The 19,278-nt window shown below is 36.0% G+C and overlaps 1 protein-coding gene across 2 annotated transcripts in view; it reads right to left on the bottom strand.

Annotated features, from left to right (window-relative positions):
- Nucleotides 1-19,278, bottom strand: part of PLPP1 (phospholipid phosphatase 1) — a 96,464-nt gene that overhangs the window by 20,797 nt on the left and 56,389 nt on the right. The window contains exons 2-3 of one of the 2 annotated variants that reach the window (XM_014860342.3): nucleotides 13,893-14,044; nucleotides 8,913-9,193 (exon numbers count right to left, since the gene is read on the bottom strand). In XM_014860342.3, coding sequence (XP_014715828.1) covers nucleotides 8,913-9,193; nucleotides 13,893-14,044 — 433 coding nt within the window. The remainder of the gene's footprint in view (nucleotides 1-8,912; nucleotides 9,194-13,892; nucleotides 14,045-19,278) is intronic. The other variant, XM_014860341.3, reaches the window with a different exon arrangement.

Raw genomic sequence — 19,278 nt, 5'->3', positions numbered from 1 at the left:
ATATAGATATAAGACTAAAAAGAATGTTGTCTAGTTTACTGATATACACATGGGTGAGAAATACAGAGAAGCCTGAATAAATGACAAGCATAAAGGCTTATCCAATAATGTCTACAATTACACCACAGAGAAGAAGCCATTCTCTCAAAGTATAAAGCAGGTTTTACCAGGTACAGTACCACAACCAGTCAATCTCGTTATAATGGATTTTCACTATTATAGAAGGCACTCCCTCAAACTTCAGCTTTATTTACCTCCATGTGGGTTGCATTAAAAAACAGAAGAGGAACATCATTTCTCACGTTCAACCCAACATATTGCAATTAAACACCTAAACATACAAAGCTGCCATCATCCAAACAGAAATAACTTTGTCTCGAATATCTGATTCCTACAGCCAGAGATCAATCACCCAGAATTGATCAGGAACACTGAGTTTATGCTTAAATAAATGTAACTTAAATAAAAGCCAGGAAAAAGTGAATCTCTTAAAGAAGCCAATAGTTTCTACGCTGTATAATCACAAATGACCAGCTAGCTGTGTAGAATCTTAAATTCACCCTACCTAACAGGGTGAATACCAGCTCCTGCATCCTGACAGTAGATGCGATGCAAGGTTGTGTTCCCATAATCCAGGTGATATAAAGCAGTGGTTCTCAAAGTGTGGTCCCAAGATCAACAGCAGCAGTAGCATCTGGGAACATGTCAGAAATACAAATTCTCAGGCCCCACCTCAAACCTTCTAAATCAAACACTTGGGTATGAAGCCCAGAAATCTGTGTATTACTAAGTGCTCCAGGTGATTCTGATGAACCACAAATGTCTTGAGAGCCTTTTGATCTGAAGATTCTCTAAAGAGAATATTGACATGGGAAGGGAGCTACAGGTCTAAACTACCTGGCCTCATTAGTAATTTTTTCAAAAAACAAAGTAATGCTATTCCCACTGGCATAAGCATGGCAGTTGGATGTCCCACTGTTACAAGTATAGCACCTTTTAGTTCACAGCAAATTCCCAGGCATGAATTTTAAATAATGAATAGGAGCTCTCTGGATATTACAATTAATAAGTATTCCATTCTAGTCCATTTATGTTCTCACTTCTATGTTCTGGACCCAATGGCCACCACAAATGAAACCCAGTAAAAGTCCTGTAGCATCAGTGATATCAGACAGAGCACTAGAGCATGCACATGTGCAGGAAGGGAGGAGGAGAAAAAGAAAGAGAACAAATGGAAAAAAAATCAAGACCAAAAACCAAAATTGTAGGAGGTGTAATTCTTGACTCATTTCTAGGCAACAAAAATGACTCATTCTGGGTGCTTACATTCCCTTCTCTCCTTTAAGTTTTAAAACTTAAAACTTACAGGGGGCAGGCTGTGGAGATAAATAAAAGAACAGATTACACTATTAGGATTATAGGACAATGTCTAGTCTGAAATGTTTTTGCATTTTTGAGATACTGACTTCTAAAATTCAACAGAAAAGGAATAGGAAGGTCTGTATCCAACCAGACTATGCTCCACAATAGAAGAGCAACGCAAAGCCACTGTAACGTACCACGTTATATGGCTCTGAAACTGGCACGACTAACTCATTCTGGAAACACTGATGGAAATCACATTTTTCTCAGAAGGTACAAAGTCGTCTTAAAATTTCATTTCTGTGTTGACTTTCCTTTCTCCTTGATTTAGAAGCCCAACAGATCTTCCAAATGAAATAATTATTTTTAACGTATATAGTTCTGCAAGTTGAGTTACCCAGATATTCACACTGCTTTTGAAGAGGTTGTTTTCCTGACCCTTCCATATGACTGTAAGTGTACAACTAGATGTGGTTGGTGTAGAAACTTTAAAGGGTAATGGGTAAAGCAAGTAAGTGTACTTAAGTCAAAAGTGCCATCAGAGTAATAGTACATGCTGGCCAATTTAGATCACTAGGAAGAAATAGTATGACACATATGGACTGAAAAATATAATTATTTTATATCATTTTAAATAAATCATATTATTTCATATTTTGTCCAAATGGCTTGTGTATGAAAGAAAAATCTATCAATAAGATATATTGTCAGAAGAAAATTTTGAGGTAAGATTTATGTACCTGAACCAGAGAAACAATACATGTGTGAAAAATTTGTGTCCTTTAGGAATCATTTAAAATGACATTTTCTGGAGTTTCAACTACCTTAAATTCTTTTGCTGAGAGAAAAAAGAGTTTTCCTGTCTATTTTGTGTTAGGTGATGTAGGAGAGAGATTATTAGAGACACAGGCATGGTGCTCAGTGGAAAGTACTAAACTCAGACTCAAATGGTGAAATGATTAAGAAGCTCAACAAACTCCAAGTAGGACAACTGTAAAGACAGAACCACACCTAGACACGTCACAGTAAAACTGATGAAAGCAGTACAAGAGAACATAATACATCACATATACAATTAGCAGATGATCTCTCATCAGAAACCATGGAACCAGAAGACTGTGCAATGACACATTCAATACATGGAAAGGAAAATTAGCACCATCGAAGAATTTTATATCCAGTAAAACTTTCTTGAAAAATGAAGGCAAAATCAAGACGTTTCCAGATAAACAAAAACTGAGAATTCATTTTGGTTTTGGTTTTTCTTTTTTATTGTAGTAACATTGGATTATAACTTTCAGGTGTACATCATTATATTTTGATTTCTGTGTAGATTACATCATGTTCACCATCCAAAGACTAATTACAATCCATCACCACACACATGTGCCTAATCATCTCTTTAGCCCTCCTCCCTCCCGACTTCAAGAATGTGTTGCTAGCAAACATGAGCCACAAAAATACTAAAGAAATTTCTTCAGGCTGCGAGAAGTAACATCAGATGGTAACTTGAATCCCAACCCCTCTACTGCAGGCTCTGGAACTCCAATTCTATAAATAAGTTTCTTTAAACTCTTCACTGAAGATTCACTAATCTCCTAATCATTAAAGAGATCTTCACTTAATTTCCTCTATTAATTTCTTTAAACATGACTGTTTAAATCAAAAGTTACAACACTCTTTTGTTGGGTTTACAATGTATATGGATGTAATATATACGACAATAATAACCCAAAGTGTGTATGGAAGTTGGGGGCAGAGAGCTATACTGTATACAAAGGGCTAATTTTGCCATAAGAAAGTCAGCATTAATTTGAAGTAAATTATGATAAAAAGATGTATCCTGTAATCCCTAGAGAAACACTAAAAAATACCAAAAAATAGAAAAAATGTCAGTAGAATATTTAAAATGTTACACTAAAAAATATTTGCGTAATACAAAAGAAAGCAATATAGGAGAAACAGAAAAGAGATAAAGAAAAGTGCACCTGAAACTAATATAATGTTATATGTCAATTATACGTCAATTTTTTAAAAAAGAGAGATGAGACAAATAGAAAACACATAGCAAAATGGCAGACATAAATCCATATGGATAATACATTTAATGTGAATTAAACACTCTAATCAAAAAGCAGGGATTTTTCAGATTGGATTAAAAGATAAACAAGATTCAACCATATACTTTAAATAGCTAACAAACACTTTAAGTTCAGAGTCAAATAAACTGAATGTGTTACTTATGAAAAATATTACTATCCAAACAATAAATATAAGAAAACTGGAGTGGCTAAATACTAATATCAGATAAAACAGACTTAAGGCAAAAAATATTTCAAGCAACATTTCATACAGAAAAGGGCACATACAGCAGGAAAAAAGAACACTTATAAATGTTAGACACTGAACAGCAGAATCACAAAATAAATAAAACAAAAGCTGACAGAAATGAAAGAACAAAGACAATTCAACAATTATAGAGATTTCAAACTCCTAAAGAATAACTGACAAAACATCTTTGTAGAATATTCATAAAGATCCATAGAAGATTTGAATAACACTATCAATCGACTTGGCCAAATTGACATCTACAGAACACTCCACCCACAAAACAACAGAACACACATTCTCTTCAAATGCACATGAGACATTCTCAAGGACAGACCATATGCTGGGCAATGAAACAAACCTCAATAAATTAAAAGCATTCTAATCAAGCAAATTATGTTCTCTGACCAAAATGTAATTAAACTAGAAATCAATGACAGAAAGATAAATAACCCATAGATGAAAGAGGAAAACACAAGGGAAATTAGAAAGTATTTTCAGTTAAATGAAAATGAGGACACAACATATCAAAATCTGTGACACAGCTAATGATCTAAGTTTTCACTTTATGAAATTACAAAAAAGGAGAGTAAATAAAACTGAAAGCAAGCAGAAGGAAGTAAATAAAAATAAGGGGAGAAATAAATGAAATTGAATACAGAAAACGAGAAAAATCAATGGACCCAAAAGAAACCAATGAAACTAATAAAAAGATTAATAAAATTGATAAACTTCCAGCCAGACCACTCAAGAAAAAGCGGTAAGACACAAATTATCAATGGCAAGAATGTAAGAGGGGCTAGCTCACAGTTCCTATAGACAATAAAGGATAGTAAGAAGACAGTATGAACAACTTGATGCCAATAAATTTGGTAATTTAGATGAAATGGATAAATTCCTTTAAAGACAAATGACCAAAGCTCATACAAGAAATAGACAACCTGAATCGTCCTACATCTCTTCAAAAAAACAAAATCACAGTTTAAAATCTTCCCACAAAGAAAATTCCAAGTCTAAATGGATTCACTGTGAATTCTACCAAACATTTCATACCAAATAGTTGATACCAAAGCTAGACAAAAACTTCACAAGAAAACTATAGATAAATAACACTTATGAACACAGAAGTAAAAATCCTTAACAAAATATTAGCAAATGAATCTAGTTAAGATAAACATATGATGCACCATGACCAAGTGGAGTTTATTTCAGGAATGAAAAGTTGCTTCAATATTCTAAACGGGATATACTGTATTAACAGAATAAAGAAGAAAAATATGACCATCTCAATAGCCGTAGAAAAAGCATCTGACACACATCTCCACATCTCACACCTTAAGAGTCCAGTCTTGGCACTGGTATCTTCATCACTCCTCAAAGCCATTTCTGGACCATTCTTCCCCTTCCCCTCTTATAAAATCCAACACACATTCATGATAAAAACCTAACAAAGAGCATCTATAAAAAACACACAGGTGATACAGTTAATGGTGAAAGACTGAGTGCTTTCTACCTAAGGTCAGGAAGAAGTCAAGCACATCTGCTCTCACCACTTCTTTCAAGGTTTTATTAAAGGTCTTAGCCAGTATAATACAGCAATAAAAGGTAATATAGAAGGGAAAAGTATAACTCTGTAGTCACAGACACTACGAATGGGAACAGAGAAAATCTTGAGGAATCTATAAAAGAAGTTACTCCTACTAATAAATTAGTTAAATTTAGCAAGGTTGCAGAACACAGCCAATATAAAAACCAGCTGTATTTCTAAACACAACAAACAATTGGAAATAGATTTAAAAATTTTTTCAAACGTTTTCATGATAGCATCAAAAACATTAAAAAGTGATATATTTAACAAAATGTGTGCAACACATGGACACTGAAAAGTAAAACATTGTTAAGAGAAACTAAAGGGAACCTAAATAAATGGAGAGAGATACCACATTCATGGATTGGAGGACTTAATATCAAGATGGCAGTTCTTCACAAAATGATCTATAGATTAGAAGCAATCTCTATCAAAATAAACTTCTTCTTCTCCAACCAAGCTATTTGTTCATCCCCTCCATCCCAACTCCTCCATGGTACACTCTGGAACTCCAGTTCTTTTGTCAAAGTTCTCCGTGTTCCCCTGTGTCTTCAAACTCTTCACTGAAGGTTCACTACATATCCTAGTCAATAAATTAAACAGCCTCTCCCGAGGACACTGCTTGGCCCTGCAGTGCTATCAAAGCAGAGAATGAGATCTCCACATCTCACATCTTAAGAGTCCAGTGTTGGTACCAGAACCTTCATCACTCCTCAATGCCATTTCTGGACCATTCTTCCCCTCTCCCTCTTATAGAAATGCTTGCTCATCTAAGCTCAAATCAATACCACCTTCTACTATCTACTTCTCAACCACCTACCGCTCTAGTCACTTTTCCCTCCTTCATTCATTAAGAGTTTATACCCATATCTGTCCTCATATTATCACCTCAAAGCTTGCTATTCAAAGCCTCTTGATTCTTTGGCTTCATTATCAACAATGAGGTTCTATTCCATTGTTACCATTTGTTTAATGTTAGTGCTCCCTGCTGGACTAAGCTCTATTTGTTTACTGTAAGTGTTCCCTGCTGCACTAAGCTCTATTTGTTCAATGTATGTGTTCCTTGCTGGACTAAGCTCTATTTGTTTAATGTAAGTGCGCCCTGCTGGACTAAACTCTCTTTATTTAATGTTAGTGCTCCCTGCTGGACTAAGCTCTATTTGTTTACTGTAAGTGTTCCCTGCTGGACTAAGCTCTATTTGTTCAATGTATGTGTTCCTTGCTGGACTAAGCTCTATTTGTTTAATGTAAGTGCTCCCTGCTGGACTAAACTCTCTTTATTTAATGTAAGTGCGCCCTGCTGGACTAAGCTCTATTTGTTTTCTGTAAGTGCTCCCTGCTGGACTAAGCTCTATTTGTTTACTGTAAATGCTTCCTGCTGCACTAAGCTCTATTTGTTTAATGTAAGTGTTCCCTGCTGCACTAAGCTCTATTTGTTTAATGTAAGTGCTCCCTGCTGGACTAAGCTCTATTTGTTTTCTGTAAGTGCTCCCTGCTGCACTAAGCTCTATATGTTTACTGTAAGTGCTCCCTGCTGGACTAAGCTCTATTTGTTTTCTGTAAGTGCTCCCTGCTGGACTAAGCTCTATTTGTTTACTGTAAGTGTTCCCTGCTGGACTAAGCTCTATTTGTTTTCTGTAAGTGCTCCCTGCTGCACTAAGCTCTATTTGTTTAATGTAAGTGCTCCCTGCTGGACTAAGCTCTATTTGTTTACTGTAAGTGTTCCCTGCTGGACTAAGCTCTATTTGTTTACTGCAAGTGCTCCCTGCTGGACTAAGCTCTATTTGTTTATGTAAGTGTTCCCTGCTGGACTAAGCTCTATTTGTTTAATGTAAGTGTTCCCTGCTGGACTAAGCTCTATTTGTTTACTCTAAGTGCTCCCTGCTGGACTAAACTCTATGGTGGGAACCAGTGCTGTCTTCTTCACTGCTGAATCCCAAGCACATAGCATAGTGTATACCCTTAGCTAAATAAGGTGTTTTCTCATGCCCCGAAATGCAAAAATTGGGGGCTACTAGCAGGCCTGTGTAGCTTACATGAGAACCAACAAGAACAATAAAGTGTCTTGGAATCATATATACAAAACAATCAAAGGATGTTTTACCCAGAGAAAGTATCTGTTGGATGATGAATAAATAAGTGAAAATGACAGCTATCTTAAAATAGGATAATCATATACAAAAGGTAAGGCTGACAATTCTGAGACATGAGTTAAGCCTACTAATTAGTGAGACGACTAATTAACGTCTTTATTTAATGTTACTGGGCCTCTGTTTGCTCATCCATAAATTAAAGGATTTGGACCTTTTGGCTTTCAAACATTCTATTTCATTCATGTCTAACTCCAGATATAGAAAGTAGCCCAACAAAGGTGTTATAAGAAGGATCTGAGGACCTAGAACTGTCAAGAAATGAATGAAGTTACCTTACAAGAAATCTAGTAAGAATACTAAGAGATCTAGCAGAGCTTCATACACAGTTGGACTAGATCAGAAGTCGGCAAACTATAACCCCTGGGATAGCCACTATTTATGTAAATAAAGTTTTACTGGAACACAGCCACACCTATTCATTCAAGGATTATCTGAGGCTGCTTTTTCCTGTACAAAGGCAGAGTTGGATAGTTGTCAAATGAACCACAAAGCCTAAAATATTTACTATCTAGCACCTTAAGAAAACATTTGCTGACCCTGGACTACAGTAGTCCCCCCTTATCTGCCAGGGATATGTTCAAAGACTCCCAGTGGATGCCTGAAACCCTGGATAGTACAAACCCTATATATACTGTTTTCTCCTATACATACATAGCTGTGGTAAAGTTTGATTTATAAATTAGGCATAATAAGAGATTAACAAAAATAACTAGTAGTAAAACAGAACAATTATAACAATATACTATAATAAATATACTGTTACTGTACATCTTAGCAAACAGCATGCAATTTTTTTTCTTTCCCTATTAAGTCAAGAACTTTTACCTTTCCACTTAAGGAAGCACTTTAGGCTTTTCTTTGGTATATCCAAATTGCCAGTACCACTACTCTTTTGCTGTTATTGGGGCCATTATTAAGTAAAATAAGGGTTACTGGAACACAAGCACTGTGATACCACAACAGTTGATCTGATAACTGAGAAGGCTAAGTGACTAACTGGCAAGTAGCATACACAGCATGGATACACTGGACAAAGGGATGATTCATGTCCCGAGTGGCATGGAGTGGGATGGCACAATATTTCATCATGCTACTCAGAAGGGTATGTGATTTAAAACTTACGGATTATTTCTGGAATATTCCATTTAATATTTTCAGACTGTAGTAGACCATAGGTAACTGAAACTGCAGAAAGTGGATAAGGGGAGACTACTGTATATAATCTACAAGGTTCATTTCACATTATTATACATTAGAGATGAAAAGAGTTGCATTAAAATGCTCTTACATAGAGAATAGGAATAAAATGGGAAAAAAAGAATGACTAGAGTGAATAGATCCAACATATGATCTTAATTCACCTCCCAGTGATTACTCTAGCTACTTTCTCTAAGCTAGTGCATGGCTCATCTTCCAGTCACTGAAACTTTCTATCCCAAAAATACACAAGATAAAACAGGCATTAAAGATTTAACACGCACCTGCCCTCCTTCACTTTTTGTGCATTCCCTCGACATATGTAGTTTTCAATGTAACCATCACTGCAGTTGATTTTTGACCAATCTGGGTCACAAACATCCAAGAAGTGAGGCCGCAGTCTGCCTATCGAATACTTGGCAATGTCAGTCAAGGACTGACTAGCAGCTGCACCAAATAAAAATGTTCCAATGGCTTTGTAAATAGTGGCTATGTAGTTATTCCTGATAAAGGAATTTGAGTGCAAGAGGTTAAAGTAAACAGACAGGGTTTCTCCAATAATCATCTGAAAAAGAAACAGAAAACAATATGTTAAAGCAGCAACCAGGCATTTTAAACAAAATAAAAAATAGAAAAGAAAATGGTAAATCACAAAACCTGTTTTAAGAACACTCCCTTTTTTCCTTTATAAATGGAGAGCCAACTTACAATACCTAATTCTAAATCACAAAACAAGGTGTCAGATCAATTGTGGATAATGCTTACAAAGCAATGGCTGAGCCAAAATAATTGAAAAGTCTACCTGAAACAAGAAGACCTTATTTCTTTTCTTGTATTCAAACAAACTGAGTTTTAACAAGTGTTTTTTGTTAAATTATGTATCATGAAGGGCAATTATGTATCACGAGGGGCAAAAACCATGCTTTGTTCAAAGAACACAAACTTCCCCAATTAGAACATCCCTTATATAAGTACTTTTATTTGCGAGTCTTCATTTTTATCAAACATTCCTTTGAATCAAAGACATCCATCATATTAAAAAGAGTAAAACAGTTTCAGGGAGTAAAAAGTCTAATATAGAATCTAATATAGAATGTAGTAGTTAGATCTAACATAGGGATCTAACACTGCGGCTGAAGTGTACAGAGGGCAGAGATGAGCTGACAAGGCGCCCCCGTCCTGCCTCTCAGGAGACCTTTAGGCCTGGCTTCCTTAAGAAGTCTCACTGAAAGACCAAACACACACTTGATGCTCTCCTTTCCAAAAAAACATCTGAAATGACTCTTTCCTCTTTATTTTTCACTGATTTTTGCAAAATTGGAATTAATGCCTCCCCAGATTCTAGTAGAGTGTGTATATGAGCCACGTAAGTAGGCATAAAAAAGGTTTCCAAATACTTTACAAGTTCACAGACCAATACTTTGAGAAATTCAAAAGATACTGAATAACAACATTATAAAAAATTACATTTGCTGATAAAATAAGCCACACTGTAGCTACCTGAGACCACAATAAACACTTAAGAACAGCCTGCTTGCTAATTTACATTGGCGGAATAGAAGTCACAAAGTTTCAATTAAGATACACACTAGTTCCACTGCCTCAGCTTAAATTTAAACAAACAACTTTACAAAGCATTCAAACATTTCCATTTAGTGAGGCTAACTCTCTTCAAGGAGAGCCTTACCACAGGTGAAATAAATGGCTGCCTCCTGAAATGGATTTCAAGAACCTGACCAAAAATTATTTCCTTATCTGACTTCAATGGTTCCTAGAATTCCAATGTCATAACTTTGACAACTAGACTATGAACTCTACAAAAGCAGGAATAAAATTTTAGTTATTGAATAGAAAGGTAGAACCACCACAGGGATCTAAAGCAGGGTAGTGGTCAATAAATTTTAATTGAAGGTGCTGCCTCTTGGGTAAAAGGCAGACATTCTTAGTTGAAACACATTAAGCCCCATTGAAATCTTCTCCTCATCATAGGCCTTAATGGGAATGACAGATGCTTTTCTGGGAACAGGTCTCACAGGAGAGAAAACCACGCGTACTTCTAGGGGTGCTACCCCTCTGCAGTTTGGATCAGGGCTGCTGCCCCACTGCCTCCGATGGCCTTATATAAAGTAAACACTGTCTCCTCACACTGTACGGGGTCCAGGAACTGCCTTAACAGATTAGCAGCAAAAAAGGATCTCTAATGATTCTTTATGAAGTTGATCTTTGATAAATTAAAATACATACCAAGTATATTAATCAACCGCAATTTGAGCAGTCGAACCTTCCACATCTCAGCTGTCAGCTGTTCTTCTTGCGGAAGCACTCATCTATTTTCCAGGACCAGGAACTGATCTGTGTGTCTTCCTGGTCATAATGATCATTGTTTAGGGCCACCAAAACTCTGGTTCTTGCCACTGCTGACTAAAAGTTAGCTCACTAGGAGCACTCTAAGCACTGGGCATGGATTAAAAACTGACCTACAGAAGTAGTGTAAGCTGAAACTTGACCCTTAATACTGGGGAAGGGTGGGGGGACACTAAAGCTGACAAAAGGTAGGTAACTTACATCATTTTTTATTATGTGCTCCATCTTTATTGAGAGAAACAGACAATAGAGAAGTTCTAAATTGATTCTTCTAAATATAGGGATGTGTCTGTGCATTTCACTTACACATGACAGCCATATTTTTATCTTATTTTAATACCTTATCATGCCCTTCAAGCCATTTATGCCAATTCTTAGCCTTTAGTAAAGTCCACACTTAAGCTAACTGTGGCCTAATCATAGAGCTAGAATGACTTATCATGCGTTATTTACTCAGATTCTAAAAATAGGCTAAATTATTAAAGAACTAAAGATAATGTCTGGGGGAGTAAAACAGAATACTTTTAAAAATCAAAGCTAATAATTATCTAAATCAGTGTGATGCAACCATTTAAAACCTATGCACCCAATATTTTCTCACCATCTCCTTTATATCTCCACCAACCAAGATGATTTTATACATCTGTATATTGTCCCTATAGTTACGTGTCTTCCATTCAGGGCCTACCTTCCCAAAAGAATAGTCTAAATAATCACTAGCATACTTTCATTCCTTCCTAAATATCTCTAACTATGTCCATTCCCTTTATTCTACTGAATTTCTCTCAAAAGTTAAAATGGTCTCATCAGCTAAAACAGATTTTTATCAACCGTCATTTACCTTCTCAGTAGTATTTAACATCACTGACCATTTCCACCTTATTGAAGAAAGGCTTCTGAGAAACTATATTAATTCTGGTTCTCTCCCAGGCTCCCTCAAGCACTCACGTATTTGTAGATCATTTGCAAGTCACCTCAAAGGCCTGCTATGAAATCTGAATCATCCTGATTTTAAGATTTAAAGAAATGATTTACTTTCTAGTAAATAAGATTAAATATATACAAGTCTAAGTGTTGCCTGAAAGAAGCTGAGCTAATGAATAAACTTAGGTTATTTTAAATTAGTACATTAACCACTGCCCTAAGCAGTGTGTGTATTTGTTGATACGGTTGATATGAAAACAGTACTTTGATAGCACCTTCACACAGTCTGTTCTTTTTAAAGAAAACTACACTCAATTTACTTGCTGTTTTATTAAATATAAAGATAATTTTCTCACAGGTGATGTTGAAATAGTCAAAATTTCCAAGTTAATGCAATATAAATATGGAGTTTTTGCTGAGTGCCCCGTCGGGCCCTGCACTTGCTGTGTGGGCTTGCACGCCCGCGCAGTGCCCGCACAGTGCCCGCGCAGTGCCCGGCAGCCCCACTGCAGGCCTCTGGTTTGTAGCAGATTTATGTAGTTTTGCTTGTGCAGCATCCTTTTTACTGAGACACAAAGAAAATTGTGTAGAATTGGAAGACAGGTACATTTGTAGCAGTGTCTGAGTACTCAAAGCCTGTCTGAAATCAGCTACTATTTGCAACTAAGAGTCCTCCTAAAAATTTTATATTTAAATAATTAGTAATCTCTCAGAAACAGATATACTTCAAAAAAAAAAAAAAAAAAAGACCCTACTCTTACTCCCTCCTTAATGCAAGAATCACAGGCTTGGCTTTCTTTTAGTAGTAAAAACTTAGTGTAAAGATTTGTTTAGATTAAAGGGATCCACTGATATCTTAAAACGTCACCACACTGTAGGAGAGTCACCAATGTTACCGTGTAACTACTTCTGTTCCATTCCAGCACCTGGGACATGCCAGGCTCCAGGGCAAGCAACGAGGATACGAAGATGAACAAGGCACCCTCTCTGCCTTCAAGGAGCTCACAGTCTCATGAAACAAATACTTGTATGGCAGAGGTTTTCTTTTATTAATTATGCACCACAAATTATGAGTTGATTAACTTTTAGTGTTAATAAGGAGCTGTAATCATTCTTGAATAAGAAATTACATTTCTAAAGTAAGAATTTTCTTTTTTTTTTTTAATAATTAACTCCAAAACAGACAAGATATATATGCTATTATCATGTTGGCCTATTTCCTGGATGGGACTACATTTTCTGCTTTTAACTAACATAAATCTTGTTTCTAAAGTTACAAGTTATGGAGCATAAAAATACTTAATCTAAGTCATAGTATCTCTGGGTCAAGAGATTATAAATATCATCTAGTCCAATCACTTGAAGTCTTCCCTGGAGAAGATTCTCTAATAATTTCTGCCTGAAATCCTAAAAAACAGTTACTACTGTGTTTCAGTACTAGTCAAAATTCTTTTGTGTTCACTACTAATTATACATAGAACTTTAGCTTTTCTCTCCCATTTCTGGCATTATCTAAAAATTCTTTAAAGTAAACATGAGTTAAATGAAGTCTTAACATCAGTTAGCAATTTGTGTTTTCTAGAATTCAGTAACTAGAAAGTAGATACGTACACACAGATTCAACAAATTATAAAAATAATATCCTAAGTATAAAGTATGCTAGAAATATATTGATATTACATTCAACTATTGCATGATTACTGAAACAATAGAAAATTAGAGCTCTAAAAATCACAGTGACTTAGACAAGAGTAGCATAAAAACCTACACATATTCAGTAAGGTTCTTCTAATATACACTGTTAATCTTTTGGTCCCACTTAGAATAGCTGATTATCTTGATCAAATAACACTTTCAATTAAAAGTTAAAAAAACACATTGTTTTGGAGGGGTATGCATTCAATCATTAACAGATTAATACAAAATTAAGCCAATTACCCAAAAGTGATAAACTTGGAAAAGTGGATTTAACTTACAACGATAATACTGAATGGAATGATTATTCCACCTAATAACGCATAAGGTATGGTGTCTTCTTTGTAAGGGTACTTGATGGACTCATCATTACAGAATACTCCTCGTTGGAAGGGGGTATGCCTTGAAGTAAGAATTGCAAAAGGCAATCCAGCTAGCAAAAGGAATAAATGAAAATATCATTAAAAAGGAAATATCAAAACTAATTAATGGCAATAATTATCCCAGAGACTGTGTTTAAAAATGCATTTGCCATAAAAATGAAGAGGAGCACATGTAAAAAGGAAATGCAGCAATGCATGCAACAGAGGTCAGACAGATTACAGCTCAGGGGGAAGATCTTTTTCCTACAGGAAACAATGCTTCCAAGTCTTCTATTAACCAATTTAACCAAGAGCACCTTCTTCGTTTTGTTTCTGCCTAAATACACTAAATGGATTTTAGGGGAAAAAAATCTCTTCTCATGCTCTTGTTGTCATTTAATGCACAGGGTTTTCAACACTATTTCCAAACCTATTTGTCACACACTTTGCTTCCAAAAGGAAAACAGCATTTTGACACTCCCCATTTTATCTTTATATTACTACCACATTTAGACAGGTCGTGGTAACTGGCTAAGTTATCAGAGTATCTAAATGAAGCTTTATCCACTCATTTCTGTACTGTCTACAGTAAGTTTAGAGCCGCGGTAAAAAGGAGTCTGAACTTAAACCAAGTTTCTTACGAAAAGATGGACAATGGAGTCAAGGCACAAAAGCACCTAAAACACAGCTCTCTCTGTTTTCATCATCAATGTTTTCCCTAAGATCATGTCTCACACTCATCTCCTAAAATGTCTAACATTTGCCTAAATATGTGAACTTCAAGAATTCAGTTCTCCTTTACTGCACTGAACCTGGCATACTGATTAATAGTGCAGCATACTGAGTAGGATTGCTTTGTAAAAGAGAGACAGTCTAGGAAAAACTCTCAACATGAGGTCTGCCTCAAGACTTATCCAAGCATGGAAGATTCTCTCTGTAAGTGACCCATCCCCCCAGCAGTAACACCATAACCACTAAGCTAACATACTCAAGGGAAGTTCAAGTGTTCTTTCTCTGAAGCACCAAGTCCTGATGACCATTTACAGTTCTCATTAACTGCAGTAAAGCCCTACAGGCTGAAGGACAACCAAGCCTTTGCCACTCTACCTGAGTGTATTTACTACAAATATCAAATGTGTTCAATCTACAAGGGCCAAATGAAAAGGAGAAGCACATTCCTAGTTCTTTTATTTATCTTTCTGTTTTTCATTTAGACCCTGAATACGTGAACCAAAGTTTATTTCTTTATGTTAGCCAATTTGCCAATAGTTGTCAACCCATTACAAGTCTTTAAGACGCTCACAGTGTTCCCAAAGCCATACTCCTAGTAAATATTACATTAAAAAATATTTTTTTTAACTAGAGCTAACTTTGCTAATTGACCCTTATACTCCCTCTCTCATTTGAATTCAGACTATCCTCTGATTTACCAAATTGCTTGAATTCAGAGGAATGGGGTGAAATGCTCAATTCTTTAACATAAATACCACAGTAACAGCACGAACCTTTTGCACTGAATCAGCACACATTGTGGAGATGAATACTCAGATCTGTGATTTTAGTTGTTGACTGCCCTACACAGTAAATAAATGCTCATCCTTCAACCAATAACCATACTCTAACCCAATGAGCAAATTTATTTTGTATTTACAAAGAATCACCACTTCTACAATACACTTTACTTGTAAGAACTCCGGACATAACACTGGAAACTTTCGGTGTCTACATTGCATATTTCTGAATTGACTGAATTTTTCAATGAGCATTTCTCTCTTTTGAAGTAAGAAAAGAAATCTAGCACAGAAATTAAATGCACATATGATTAGTATCCAAAACCCAGTAGGCTTTATATCCTTATTCTTAGGAAAAATTCATATTAATAAACCCAAATACGTTGAAAACGGTTTTAAACAAGCATATCCATTAACATTAAGTTGGGTTTTTTTTTCTTTGACCATAAAAACTATGTTAGAAATTATTCTTAGATTTATAAAAAAAGTTTGTGGGTATTTTTTAGGATAGGAGGGAAACAAAATAAAATCAGATACAATTACTCCATTTTTTATAATAGGAATATTCAAGGGGGCAAAAAATGAGTAAATCCATTGTACAAGGAATTCTGCTACCAGGAATACAAAGTTGAATAAGGCACAGTACATAATTATAGCAGAGAATAAAGAGAGGTACAAAGATCTATGAAGGTTCAAAAGAAAATGAGAGCTGGTGAGGCTCTAAGTGGTGATATTCAAAAAGCCGGTGGTTACCAGAGTCAGAATCTCAGTAGAAGGGGTCTGGTACAGAGATAGAGATTTGGGGACACAAAGGATCTCTGAAGCCAAGAAGTAAAAGAAATTGTGCAGGATGGATATGAAGTGAAAAGAAGTGGAGGGTGAGGCACAGGGAATGAGCAGAGGAAGAAGACCCACTGAAGCAGACTTGGTGGGCTGAGGGAAAGTCAGGAGAGAATAGTGTCACTGAGGTCAAGAGCAGAGATAGCATCCCACGAGGTGGTGATTGGTCCACAGTGTCCAGTGGGTTTTCAATTGCCAGACTTAGTAAAAGTGGTTTTAATAAGGAAGAAAGGGTAGAAATTAGACCATAAGAAATTATAAGAAAATGAGCATGAATCTACTACAAATGTATACTATTCTTTTGAGAGTTTGAATGAAGAGACTGTATCACAGAAGGCTCAGAAATATTTTTAAATTATAGTAATATCTAACATTTGCAACCTCTCATCTGAGCCCATGAGATGTATCACATCAGTCATTACCCAAAGCCATTTCATTTTCTCACATCAACTAAACCTGAATGTAGACCCCCCAGAAGGGGAACAGAGAGGGAAACCAAACCACTGGTGGTTCAGTGACTCACTTAAGGCTCAAAAAGATGAGACAGTCCAGATTCCTGCTCTGAAAATTTTGGACTTGGAACAAAGACTGAGTCAGAGCTGGCAAACAGCACCGGGCCACGTACAACAAAGACTGGCTGAAGAACAGGCTGAAGACAAAGGAGGTCTGCAAAGAAAACAGAAGTGACTAGCCAGATCCCTACGAGTAAGAAATAGAGAAAGCAGCTTTGGTTCCCCATTGCCAAAAGGCCTCACTGATCTTGCTGTTGTGGGGTTGTGAGAGTGCCTCATATCCTTTCACTAAAAACTAATTTTACTTAAGCTAGTTAGAAAGGGATTCCACTCCTTGCAACCAACGGAGCCATAACTAGAACAATTACAACCATTCCCCTTTGAGAGCATGTAGGTCATTACTAACATTTCGATTAACATACAAATGTCAAAGTGAATCCAAATACCAATCCTTGTTTGCATTTCTAATTATTTCCTTAGAATATAATTTTTGGGGGAATTATAGGCCGAAGGACATAAACGTTAAGGTCCCCAACAAACTGCTCCAGAAAGGTTATTTTACACCACCAATTTACTCTACCAGCCACAGTGTACAAAAGCATGGAGAAATACAAAAATTTAAGAAAACATATCTGATGCTATCTTCTATATCTACTATAGATTTCAAGGCAAAAGTTAAGGGTCCCATTAACTCTTTCATCAGTTTAAATTAAACACCCTTTTCCCTGAAAGATTACATTTCTAAAACAATCCCTTTTCATCATTTGTCAAATGACTACATTTATCAATGTTTCTCCTAATACTTCAATTTAAAAAATTCATTTTCATTCCCTTTTTTTAAACTATTTTATTGAGGTATAACTTACATGCCATAAAATTCATCCACTCTAAGTATATAATACAGTGATTTTGGTAAATGTATAGAGTTGTGCAACCATCACCACAATCTAGTTCCAGAACATTTTCATTACCCAAAAAATTCCCATGAGCCCATCTGCATTCAATCTTTGCTCCCACCGCCAGCTCCAGGCAATCACTCATCTGTTTTCCATCTCTACATAGATTTGTCTTTTCTGAGTATTTCATATAAATGGAACCATACAATATGTGGTATTTTATAAGTGACTTCTATCACTTAGCATAATGCTTTTAAGGTTCACCCATGCATTTAAGGTTCATAGCATGCATTTTGTTCCTTTTTATTGCTAAATAGTATCCTATTGCATCTATATACATACTACATTTGGTTTATCCATTCACCAGTTAATGGACATTTAGGTTGTTTCCGGTCTTTATGACTAATGCCACTAGAAACATTCATGTACAAGTCTTTGTGTGGACATACATTTTCATTTCTAATGAGTAGACACCTAGGAGTGAATGGTCAGGTCATATGGTTAAGTTTATATTTAACCTTTTAGGAAAATGCCAAACTGTTTTGCAAAGTGGCTGCACCACTTTACATTCCCACATTCTGCTTTTTAACATGCTCCAGTGGCTAGTCATAATAGCCCATTTAAGAATTGGATTTCTTGCACAGTAAACTCATACTCACAAATAAATATAGCCTTCTACCAGTGAACATTTATAACAGTTCAAAAGAGAGCATGTTATGATACAGTAACTCATCAGTTCTACAAACTAAATACCACAAGAAAATTTCTCCATCCTTTATCAGCGACAGGAAAAGACAACATAAGAACATGGTCACACAACATCTTTAAGTTCCTCTTGCATGAATACTCAAGATCTTGAAACCATAATACAAATACTAACAACCGAGTTAGTTAGAAAGATTGGTGGTGAGTTGTCCAGAAAAACTGAGAAACTGTAGTTAAAAACCTTTTTACATATGAAGGAAATTCTTCTAATAGTGAAAACTACACAAATGCCTCCACAAAATAATGGTTTAAAGTTCTCCCATGGTGTAGCACAGATTGGTATTTTGGTCCATTTTATTGCAGAATAGTATTCCATTATATGGATATAAAAGATATCAGATGCCCAGGAGAGAGCAACATGTAACCACAGAGTCCACAGCAGCAAATCATTAAGGGACACACTTCCTCCGGGCTAACGGCAGTAAGCAACAGCCTGAGAAATCCTGACCCAAAGATGTCAGGCACCTCGAGATTGTTTCAGGGTCAAGTACCACACCTCAATAGCCTGGAAGGTGAAAAGACCCCACTGGCAGAACAAAAGACCCCATCAAAAAGTGAGGATGATGTCCATTTATGAAATATGTCAGAGATCACATTCTTCTCTTAATGCCCGAACAAGAAGGGAAGGATATAGAGAGAGACCAGAAATCTAAAGAATGCAAAGGTACAGGCTATACTGTAGAATAATGGGTCTATTATTATTTTTGCAAGCTGACCATACCCCTAGGCTAAATGGATATGTGAGGTGTGTGTGTATTTAGTCTACCTTCTTTATTAGGTC

The sequence above is a fragment of the Equus asinus genome, chromosome 10 (genome assembly GCF_041296235.1).
Source record: "Equus asinus isolate D_3611 breed Donkey chromosome 10, EquAss-T2T_v2, whole genome shotgun sequence".
Taxonomy (NCBI): Eukaryota; Metazoa; Chordata; class Mammalia; order Perissodactyla; family Equidae; genus Equus; species Equus asinus.
Note: the sequence above shows the minus strand (reverse complement) of the source record. Positions and strands in the feature narration are given on the sequence as shown.